Source organism: Theropithecus gelada, chromosome 1, assembly GCF_003255815.1.
Source record: "Theropithecus gelada isolate Dixy chromosome 1, Tgel_1.0, whole genome shotgun sequence".
NCBI lineage: Eukaryota > Metazoa > Chordata > Mammalia > Primates > Cercopithecidae > Theropithecus > Theropithecus gelada.
Genome location: NC_037668.1, coordinates 180,134,994 through 180,147,445, shown reverse-complemented (window position 1 = coordinate 180,147,445; position 12,452 = coordinate 180,134,994). Strand labels below are relative to the sequence as shown.

The 12,452-nt window shown below is 34.4% G+C and overlaps 1 protein-coding gene across 1 annotated transcript in view; it reads left to right on the top strand.

The window, feature by feature from the left end:
• Positions 1 to 12,452, top strand: part of HMCN1 (hemicentin 1) — a 452,346-nt gene that overhangs the window by 166,228 nt on the left and 273,666 nt on the right. Inside the window, exons 5-6 of the mRNA XM_025362857.1 lie at positions 7,679 to 7,850; positions 10,598 to 10,704. Coding sequence (XP_025218642.1) covers positions 7,679 to 7,850; positions 10,598 to 10,704 — 279 coding nt within the window. The remainder of the gene's footprint in view (positions 1 to 7,678; positions 7,851 to 10,597; positions 10,705 to 12,452) is intronic.

The window sequence follows — 12,452 nt, the reverse complement described above, 5'->3', positions numbered from 1 at the left end:
GACATTAAAAGCCTTTGGGTTCAGTACATATGTATCTGTCTGAAAGAATAAGTTCTCCTCAAAATAGACCTAATCCCAGTTGAAATTAAGTGCCTAAACCTAAAAACCAGATCCTAGACCCTACTAAATTGTTCTTTGAAATGAGGTCTATATTTTGAGGTCTTTTGGGAAGGATTTTTCTAACCTTTATATATGCTAGAAGGAACTAATAGAATTTCTACATGTCAAGTATAAACCAGACAATTTTGTATTTTTATGTCCTTCCAGTATATGTTGGTGGTGGGAAGAGCAGATTAGAACATACAAGGATCTACTTTCCTTAGTAACTAAAAATTAAAAATTATTTTAGTACTCTGTAATACTTTAGTTCATAGTTTCTTCTTAATTTTTTATTTAATAACTATAAAAACACTTGGAAGGAGCCTATATCCACTTATGAATTGAGGAATCCTTTGCAGTGTGAATTATTTCATGCTCTAACTTATCTATTTTATAAAAGATATTCAGATACTTTTTTTATAAATTTGTTTTTGTTTTAGTAATGTAAAAGACTTCTATGGAAGAGAGGATACCTCTGTAAAGTTGTTTTCTAAACTGTCCCTCCCATCTCCCTTTGAAAATCTGGCCAAACTATGACCCTTCCTCCCATGTACTATGTCCATATATATATCTCTATATAATTTTGCAAACGATTTTGGGGATTTCATAGATGACCCTGAAGCCATTCATGGAATCCAGATTAGTCATTTCAAACATATGTGCAATAGTGTTTTATGTAACTACTATACCTGCATACCTTATTAAATGAGTGAGTGTGTATGCGTATATGGATAGGTAAATAAATAAAGGGTATGAATGAGGAGAAAAAGTCAGAGCTAGGAGCCTGTAATATCAATAATGCTTATATGCCTCCCTAACTAGGAGTTGTTTTTGTTACTCATAGCCTAAGTATAGTTTGAAGTTTTTCCTGCTTTCCGGGTAGCCAGCGATAAGACCATAACTGGCATATATGTATGTACATATATATATATCTACGTGTATGTATGTATGCATATGAATGTATATATGTGTGTTTTTATAGCTTTTTTTTTCCTTTTAAAACTAGCAAGTTTCAATGGAACAACTGAACTCACTGAGATTTGGCCATTCTAAAATAGACAGGTATTTAGTTGATTAAAGAAAAAAAACATGTGAAACAAGCAAGCAAAAAACCCAAGCAAACAAAAAAAGATTCAGTGAGAGACATGAATGATAAAAGTTAATTTTCTATATTTGTATTATTTTAAATAAAACATTTTTCTGGCAAGCTAAATTTCCTCTCTCATTTGTAACACATTGAAATTCTGACACAATGATTTTATGAAGATAAATTAATGAAATATACCTTGACACTTTAAAATAAAACTAACAGGAATGATTTCACTGTTCAGAAATGTCTAAAGTGTGCTTTTATTTTTTCAGCTGTTGTATATTATAAAACTTTCATCATGTAGAAGGTGTGGACGTTTTACACAAGTTTTGGGTGCTCACTGAGTTGAAATTGAGAGTTACTCTTTTCACTAATCCCCTCTAGAGTCCCCACTGAGCCCAGATTTTCTAATGCCATTCCAATTTCTAAGCTCCTCCAACCCATATTCTCTGTATAAACTGAGTAAAATTTTAGTTCCAGCAGAAAGTCTTTTTTTAAAAAATCCTGTAAATTATTTCTTTTTTCTTTTTTTTTTTTTGAGACGGAGTCTTACTCTGTCGCCCAGGCTGGAGTGCAGTGGCCGGATCTCAGCTCACTGCAAGCTCCGCCTCCCGGGTTTACGCCATTCTCCTGCCTGTAAATTATTTCTTATTTTGCATGAGCATTTATGGCTATACAACACATCACCAGCCACACTTATTTATGAGCACTTACTATTGTTAAAACTCACTATAGACTTTTCCAAATTAAATAGGCACACAACACCCAAAGAGTAATATAAATGGATATTATCAGGGGAAGACCCTCTCAAAAAGTCTCAAGTGGTGATATTTCTTGGTGGATTTGCTAAATCTACCAACCATGACACTGGATTTGTCAGCCTCTGAGTGGATCCATCCTCAGGAATAGACTTGAACTAACTAAACTTAGAGGAGTGCTGTATAAAAATCTGAATGCCAGCTCATTCATCTACCATGAGAAATCTAATTGCTTGGAGGCCTAGAACACTTATGTTGGCACAAGTGATACATTTGCCGTCTATAGGCACATGTACAAAGAGTAAATCATCATCTGAAATTTGCCAGCATCAGAACAAGGGGAAACATGCTCCCAGGCTCTTTTCTGAGCCATTATATGTGGATGTTTAAGTTTATTTTCACAGGATGATGTATATCTTCTTTTGTCTACGTTCTGGTGGACAGGGCCTGCAAGGGGATTCATGGCTTTAAATTCCATTAGATCAGTGACCTGAATCTTTCAAATGAACGTCAGATTCAAATCTCTGAGTTCCTCCTTCATATTCCCACCTGGATGCTCAATAAATGCTTAGTGATTTCTAAGCAAAATTGGAAGCATGGGTTCCATGCTATACTGCAGGATAGGAATGAATTTGAACCCAGAGAGATGGACTCTCCTGGTTATCCAGATGGGCATCTCTCTTAGCCAGGTCAGAGGTTTGTAAAGCCTGCCATTGCTATAATGTAGGGTTTACTACAAAACGATTGTCTTGGAAATGTAGCAAATCTTTTTCATATCAAATACAATATAGATTTAAAGGCTTTAATATTTTTATATAGTGTAACTCTTAACAATTTGCTGCCAAAATGGTGATAAAAATATACAGCTAATCTATTCATTATGTGTGGCATGCTATTTCATTTTAAAAACACCTGCATTGAATTTTTGTTTTTCACTAGCGATTATTTCAGATTCACTCTTGAAAACTGTCAATTTTTTTTCTTAATGCTAACTCAGAAAATAGAAAGTGAAAGACAAGATTATGGGACCAACAGGCAAGTGCTGCCTTCTTATTAGTTGTGTGTCATATGAACTTTGGCATGTTTCACTCGTTTTTATTCATCTGTAAAATGGAAATAATTGTAGCTATGTACCTCTGCAAATGGCGGTTGTGAAGATCATTGTAAGACTTTTAGAAGTATCCAACATCTAATAAGCACTGCTGTGTGCTTACTGGTGTTAGTGTTAATTTTACACAATTTTTTTTCTAGATCAGGCTTCACTTGTCAGGTGGATGCATTTACACCTAATCAACTTTCTACCATCACTGAGCTGGAAAAATCTCTATCAAGTGTGACTGAGAAAAATGCATGAATTTTTGCATTTCTTAAAAACTGGCTTAATTATGTGACATTTTCAGCATTTAAAAATCCTAAGCTAAACAACTAAATAAAATAAAAATTCAATACAATGTGATGTTCACATTTAAAACCATGCGTACAGGTTTTAACTCTATTCGGCTTCAATGCAGAAAATTCAGTGCTGAGAAAGGACTGTCACAAATGCACACAGGGCCAAAATACTGTCTTTTAGCACACATTTAACTCCAGGTAAAGACCTGATTTAAAATTCTTCCCTCCCTTCCATTTTCTCTCTCTCTTATCCTTTTCTTTCTTCTTTTATCTCTCCCTCCCACACATATTTAATAAGGAATCTGCTATATTTCATGTACTATATTAGGTTCAGGAACTATAGTAGCAAACAAATCAGCTATGGTCTCTGCCCTCATAGAACTTACAATTTAGAAGGAAAGATGGATAAAAAGTAACAACAGCAACCACAAAATACAAATAAAGGCATAATTGAGAACTGTATTGAACACCTCACCATACTTCCCCTTTCTTGCCAGGAAGACAAAGGATGTCCTGGGGAAATTCATTCAGATGTAATGCATAACATAAGAAATGCTCTTCCAAACAAAGCTATTCTTCAAGTTCGGTTCATGAATATGTATACAAAAATTGACTTCACTTCTATTCCTACTGTCTTAACATTCATAATAATGTATGCTGGTTTTGTGCTTTAAAACTGTAATTGTATCTTATTTTAGAGTTGAGTAGATATATGGACTATTTTTAAGTATTGGTTGTAGCATGGACCGCAAAATCTTTAAACTATGAGAGTACACAAGGGACTGACGTAAAAATACAACTGTTGAGCCAGAATCCAATTTGTTAGATGTTTTAAAGGAACAAGAACTCTGAAATATCAGTTTTTTCATCTATCAAATTAAGGAGGTGGATTAGATGGTCTCGGAGGCCCTTTGTAGATATAAACTGTTACAAATTGTCAGAGAACCATTTTTACATTAAAACTTTTAATGTACTGTATAAACAGTTATCTAGGGATTTAAAAAAGCTTTTGTGTTGATAAAAATGCATAATTTTTAGGGTCTCACATTCTAGTTTTATTCTTTTTTCTTTATAATAGAGGATGATTTCTAATCTCATGAGAACATTTCTCATAGTTAGACAATTAGAGATTTTTAATTTTCTTGTGTCTGGCACTCTAAGAAGCCAGAAACCTCACTTACGGTACATTCTGTAGCTTGCAGTGATCTACTTTTATTCACATATTGGTAGTATCTATATTTTCTAATAAAACAAGTTGCATCTGTTTTCAATTTGATTTTTCTTATAAGTGGATTTAAAAAAGTGATTTGAGACTCTTGACAGAAGTCTGCACTATGTCTTTCCCAACAAGTAATATTATGATACATGGTAATCCCTTTGTGAAAGCCACATAAATGCTGATGAATTGGAAGCATTATTAAGAGTAAACCAAAGCCTGCTTATATTCTGTACCATTTGAACACACTTGCTTCACAAACATGCAGCCAAATTAGGAAGGCTTCCATTTTCCTATGAATACTCAAGACTTGGGGACCTTCATGTGTAACTAACAGACAACAAGATAGCTTTCCAGCAATATATCATAACCTTTCTGCATTGGGTTTGAAGGAAAGATATATTTGTGGAGCCACACAGGCATAGACTATAAATTTAATGAAGGATGTATGTAAAAAATGACTTCCATCTTTATTAATGCCATTTCATTTCATTATTAAACTTGAAACATCTCACAATTCCTAGTGGTACTTGTTTTCTATTTTTTTTTCTTTTCTATTGAGAATCATTTATGACCAGATTATGTGTCTTGTCCTTAAAACAGATATTCTGTCTATTTGTTTAATTTCTCTTCTTTGCCCTCTTCAGTCTCTATATCAGACATTATCCTCAAAATTATTATCAGTTAAATTTATCAAATGCTTTCTGAGGACCAACAACAATCCTTTCTTTTTTTCTTTTCTTTTCTTTTTTTTTTTTTTTTAAGTTAGGCAGACCCTTACAGCCTTGTTTCATGTTGACATAAAAATGTCAACACTCTGATTACTAAAATATGTGTTCTATGTATGGTCAATGTTAGTTACAGTCAGTCTGGTCTCTAGTCATATGGATGGATTTGATAAGCAGAGTGATCCATACCCTTCTCTTCAAGCATGATAGATCATTAAGAACCCATTTTTCAAAAATGGCATCTGCTTTGTTAAACAAATATGTTTTATTTCATATGTAAAATTCCATGTTCTTTGTAAGGTTAAATTTTGGGGAAATACGTCATATGATTTATGGGGTAATTAGTTGTATTAAATTTTGTTGTTTTGCTCAATTCATCCGTGATGACACTACAGATTTTTCTCTTTAAAATATCATTTCAGTGTGTCACTCCTCTGCTTGAAGCCCTTTAGTCATTTTCATGGGATCTCTAGGATGAAATCCAAATGTTATAGCCTGACTTAAAATGACCATCCATTGTCTGGTCCTGACACAGACTTCCAGCCTCATCTTCTTTTTTATCTGAGCACTTCACTGCAGCCAGATGTAGTCACTCATGTTCCCAACATATTTGGAGTACTTCTGTCTCTGTCTCAGTGTTCTTGCTCAGATTCTCTCTTCTGTCTGGTTTGAATTTGCCTCTTTCATTATTTACAGAAAACTTTTCTGTCTTTCATAGTCAGATTACTTTACTTTGCCTGTGAAGTCATTGCTGAAACACTTCAGCAATGGCCAAAACAACTAGGGGAAGGGAAGGGAATTTAGCTGGGGAGGGAGAAAGCTAAGATTATATAAGTATGTGGACTGTGAAAACACTGTGATGTGGCATTACTGTGTGGAAGTACTGTGAGGGCATTTTACGTACATTTTTTCAATAGCATTTCTTGTATTATGAATTTCTTTTATTTAATAAGAACATAAGTATTATTATCATTATGACCAATTTCATTGACATTAGTATATACACACCTTTATCATATATACAGCACAATACTTTGTTTTGGATACACAAAGAAATAGGAGACACGGTTTTTGATACTGGAGCAAGGACAGGAATTTTTATGAAAAATATAAGAAATGCAAAACATTCGGGAAATCTGAGTCCTAATGACTAAAAATGTGGTCATCAATACTTAGTACCTGGAAAAGTATCTTGAACAATAAACATTTATTTTATGATGAATGTGATTGCTTCATATTGTTATGTGATAATAAGTCTTAGATGCTTCCCTTATCCTTAGAGGGAAAGAAAAGGAAAAACAATAAAAGAATACTTTTCACAGAAAATAAAAATGTTGCACAGTATTTATTGCTTGGTTACTTGATATGTGACCACCTACACTGAAATTTCAAAAAATGTTTTTGTTTAATCATTAATAGCTTGACTTTAGCTTACTATCCAGCTCTGTTCAGTGTCTTATGCCTCATTACAAAAGAAAATTTTCATAGTGATATGCAGTCTTAAGGGATACGTAAACCAGAGAAAGATGAGGTGATCAAAGGTTATCGTGACTTAAAATTGTAAGATCATCCAAGGAGTACCTGTACAGACATGCAGTATTTGTCTAAAGGGAAATTGTCTTTGTTAGTACAGAAACTTTCTATGGATTCAAAGTTTTTCTTGTTCACAATGAGGCATTAACACCTTTTTATAACCCAATTTCTTAATGATTTTTAAAGACTATTTTTCAAGAATACACTACTTGGTATGAAATCCTAACCTGAAATATTTTTCTATTCTCTTTAATGCAATGCTTTTCCCATTATATTGTTACTTATTCACTTTATTATAAAAATGACTATTTTAGTGACATTGCTATTTTTCTATAATTAGTATGCTGTAATATATTATAATACACTATATATAATTACAGTATAATACAATAATTAATATGCCCAATTTACTTAAATTGGATTTGATAATTTGCTAAGTGGGTTTCTTTTACAAATTGCATCTGGAAGAAATAAAATCTGGAAAGAAAGAATAGAAGAAGGGATTGCACATGTTAGCACTACTGTGTTTTTAAATAGGTTCTTATCTCTTGAGACATAGCAAACTGTCAGTAATATCTCTGCATGTCTCCCCTCACTGATTTTGTACACTGTAGTCTCATTTCGAATGTATTATTCAAGATAGAAAACTTGAAATTTGAACATGGGTTAAACCAGCATTTTGTTTTGAATCTACACTAACCAGAATTAGAAAGAGTCCTATCTTCAGTAATGACTGAAATAAATTTCACACTAGTCCAGGATGTGCCGGAGTCATTTGATTACCCAAAGTACCTGAAACAGCAATGATATAAAACTGCGAATGTTTTCTGATAACACTTACACTTCTCTTTTTCTCTTATAGGTATTAAAATGGGTAGAAGAAGCAGTACAGGCCTCCAAAGTTCACCTCTTATCCACAGATCATTTGGAACAGGCTGTAAATACTTGGAGAATTCCTTTTGATCCCAGCCTAAAAGAGGTCACTGTGTCTTTGAGTGGACCTTCTCCAGTGATTGAAGTTCGCAATCCTTTAGGTGAGATATATCAACCATCACATAATAAAATACAAAATACATAGAGGGTAAAATACTTTTCACACACTTGTTTTTGTCAAGTTAATGCCAACTTCATGAATAAATTCAATAAATTCAGAAGTGGCTAAGGAAGGTGTTTAAAAAATGTAACATTTTGAAAGTGCTAGCTATTGTTGAATTAACATGAGATCCAAAAAGGTAAAACTTCTCATATTTAAGCAGATCACATTTAGTAAATTAATTATATTTAAATGATACAAAATAAAAATATTTAAATAAAACCTGAAAGTTTATATGAGGAGATATTTTACAGTAACTTATTCTGTCAAATTCAGTATTTTACATTATTTTTAAATGACTCACACCGAATAACTCTTAAAATAACTAATTTTCCACTCTATTATTTTCTTGATAAATTTTAATTTTACAGAAGATATTTGTTAAAAACCAAATTTATATTCTTGGTAAAGGGAACTTTTAATTCACTTTGCCTCTTTACTTAAGTATATTTTATAACCATATGATTTGTTTGGTACAATTGCTAGTTGATAACTACAATAAGATTTACATCGAATAGCAATCTAGTAAAGACAGAAATCTTTAATCTTTTCTTAACATTTTCATTTAGAAATATTTTTTACCTAATATTTGCAAAATAGTTATTTTTCCACCGTGGCTTTAGTTGTGTATTTTTTCTCTGTATTTATAAATAGGGAAGAGGATAACTGGTTTTCTTACTTTGTCTTAGAAGAAAATAACTAATTTCCAAAAGAAAACAACCTATGAAATTGTTCTCAGAGGCCACAAACACATTAAAATTTACAAGACAAATACAATGTCTTTCTCAAGACTTCTACAAGTTTCACCTTATAAATGGATTTTCCTGTTGAAGTAGCATTCTACTCCAATAACATCCATGTTACCGAGGAAAGAGTTGTGTTTTCTACTACCTGGAGACTCAGAGTACCTGTACCCATTGCATTATTTTTCTACTACTTTAAAAAGTCGTTGGGCATACAATGATTGTAAAACTTTTGATTCAAACATAGGATGCTTATAACTTCTTTCTTTCCTTCTTTCCTCCCTCCCTCCCTCCCTCCTTTCTTTTCTTTTCTCTTTTCTTTTCTTTTCTTTTCTTTTCTTTTCTTTCTTTCTTTCTTTCTTTCTTTCTTTCTTTCTTTCTTTCTTTCTTTCTTTCTTTCTTTCTTTCTTTCTCTTTCTTTCTTTCTTTCTTTCTTTCTTTCTTTCTTTCTTTCTTTTTCTTTCTTCCTTTCTTTCTTTCTTTCTTTCTTTCTTTCTTTCTTTCTTTCTTTCTTTCTTTCTTTCTTTCTCTTTTTCTTCTTTCTTTTTTCTTTTTTGACATGGCATCTTGCTCTGTTGCCCAGGCTGGAGTGCAGTAGCATGACCTCAGCTCATTGCAACCTCCGCCTCCTGGGTTCAAGTGATTCTCCTGCCTCAGCCTCCTGAGTAGCTGGGATTACAGGTGCACACCACCACACCTGGCTAATTTTTGTATTTTTAGTAGAGACGGAGTTTCACCATGTTGGTCAGGCTGTTTTCGAACTCCTTACCTTGTGATCTGCCCACCTCAGCCTCCCAGAGTGTTGGGATTACAGGCATGAGCCACCACACCTGGCCTAACTTATTTCTTTATATAACTAGAGAAGTAGTCCATGGGAAAGTCAAGAGTGAGGTGAAAAACTGAACTGTGGCTTAATTCCAAATTTGCTTTTCCTCTCTTCTAAGTTCCAACTATTGGACACTTTAGATAAATGTCAGGTCAGTAGGCGATGGTATCGTGCTACTTCATTACACTGCCTCCTTTAATTATTCCTATGACAGATAAAAGCCTTCTCCTGTGCTTCATGGGAAACCGGTTAAGGTTTTACACTTTGTGTAAAGATGCCCAGGTCTCTCATGTTAGTAATACTTTGATTGTTCTCCAGAATGACATTTATTCTGGTTTGCTGTGTTTGCCATCTATTTAATCTAAATATCTCTAGTGACTCTGTGTAACTTTTTTGGTAACCGTAGTAGTTACTATTTAGGCTGGCTTCAGAAATATGATTACAGTCTGCTAATTGTTATTCTCATTTGATGATCAAATCAGCATAACAAATAGTAATCTGTTATTTCAGTTTCTAATGCCTGGACACCCTAAAATTAAGTATATTTTAGAAATAAATAAAATAATGTTTTGAGTTACGGGTATAAGTGTCAATCAGGTCATAGATACTGGAAATTGAATGTGTTTTAGCCACAGTATAGAATAGGCCGGGCGCGGTGGCTCAAGCCTGTAATCCCAGCACTTTGGGAGGCCGAGACGGGCGGATCACGAGGTCAGGAGATCGAGACCATCCTGGCTAACACAGTGAAACCCCGTCTCTACTAAAAATACAAAAACTTAGCCGGGCGAGGTGGCGGGCGCCTGTAGTCCCAGCTACTCGGGAGGCTGAGGCAGGAGAATGGCGTGAACCCGGGAGGTGGAGCTTGCAGTGAGCTGAGATCCGGCCACTGCACCCCAGCCTGGGCGACAGAGCGAGACTACGTCTCAAAAAAAAAAAAAAAAAAAAAAAAAAAAAAGAAAATAAAGGCTCTTTGGGTTAGTTTGCAGCACACTTTAGTAAAACATGTGCCAGTGTTATTTGAAATTTGATCATGCTCTTAGTTTTGTGTAGTGTTAAATTAGCTAATATACATAGCTGAGAGAAGGATTGTGCTTGTTACCTTTATGTTCTGTCTTTCAGGGAAGCTGATCAAAAAGGGATTTGGCCTGAATGAGCTATTAAATATCCATAACTCTGCCAAAGTAGTGAATGTGAAAGAGCCAGAGGCTGGAATGTGGACAGTGAAGGTACTGTTATTTCACAAAGTTTGTTTATTATTTTATTTTGAAGTTGGCATGTTTCGTGAAGTATACACAGTGGTTTTTTTAAACATAAACTCTTGCTATCGTGGAGAGTGCTTGTAATAAAAAGCAATGTACATAGGTGTTTGTAGGAGGTGTCTTGATCACATGAATTTGGTAGTTTTCAGTTTGAGGACCATGAACATCATCATTGCCACACGATACACTTACAATTCTCAGATAGTTTTCCTATCATCAAATCTGTAGATTTATTTTACTATCTACTTCATGCTTACAAAATAATCAGAGATGGAGCCAACAGAGAATAACGGTTAGAGCCATAGGCTGTGTTGTGAAACTGCCTGGGTTTGAATCTTAACACCACGCCTTCGCAGCTGCACTGCCTGGGGAACAGAACTTCTCTGTGCATGGCTTTCCTTCTCTGTCATGTGGGGATGGTAGTCACAGTCCTTTACTTTACAGAATTGGTCTGAGGATTAAATTAATATGATACAGCTGAAATAGTATCGTTTCTGTTTCAAAGCAAGCATTCAAGTGCTGTGTTGGCTTTTTTTATTTGGTGGATTTCTATTCATTTTTTTTCTTTAGCACAATGTGGTATTTGTATCCTAAACTTATCTTAAGTGGTATATATTTCCTTTAAGAAAGCATTGTATTTTGGCAGTATGGAGGAAAAAATATACACTCAAAATTCAAGATACCATAAATCAGAGATCTAGTTCTGCCGCAGATTCTCTGTGTGTCCCACTGTGGCAGATGCCCTGAGTGACTTGCCCATATTTCTCAGGCTTTTCACACTGTGGCAGATGCCCTGAGTGACTTGCCCGTATTTCTCAGGCTTTTCAGTGTACTTCCCAATCTAGTATCTGCATTTCTGTGTCTTAAGAGGTTTTTTCCTAGAACAGGAAAAGGTTGTTCTGCTGAGGAATTAACACCCCTCAGGAGCAGCTATTAGCACCTGAAGGGAACACACTCCAGGTGTCCACTGTGGGAAAAGGCTTAAAACACACCCTTTGAGGGCCTCTTCCCGTTCCTGCATTATCTCCCCTCTTGCTATTAGCATTCTTTCCAGCTGTCAAACAACTTGCTCTAGAATCTTTCTGAAGATATCCTGCACATTGTTTACTCTTTCATTGTCTTTTTTTACATAAAAAAAATGAAATTAATGGTATCATAATTCAAATTATAGAGCTGCTGTGAAAGTATGTGTAGCTGATATACTGTAGAAATTCAAGGAGCCATTTTTCATGCCAGTTTTTTTTAAAAAGAATATCTCTATTAATGTCCCCAGTTTAAAGAATGAATGTTTACCTTGTAAATCGATTCAAATTGTAAGATACTAGTTTTTTATTCTTAGAACTCTAAGCCCTGCAGGAAAAATAGAAACTCTTCTATAGATTATTTCAAGGTGGATAATATAAGGGTATAGGTGAAAAGGCATGTGAAAGAAAATCTGGTAATTTCTTAATGAATGGGCCAGAAACGACCCTACCTGCCTGTTTTTTTTTCCACCCAGTTCCTTGCACATAGTGCCTAGTATTTATTGAGTGTATTAGATTGACGAATTGTTTTGCTGCTACAATGTTTTAAATAAATGTGGCCAAATTTTATGTAATGGTTATTTTGACTAACTTGCCAAAAATATCACTAGCATTGAGTCTGACTTTTTGTGACCACAGTAGGAAGGAATTACAAGTGTCGAGTCTCTTCATCCCTCAAATACTTTAATTTAA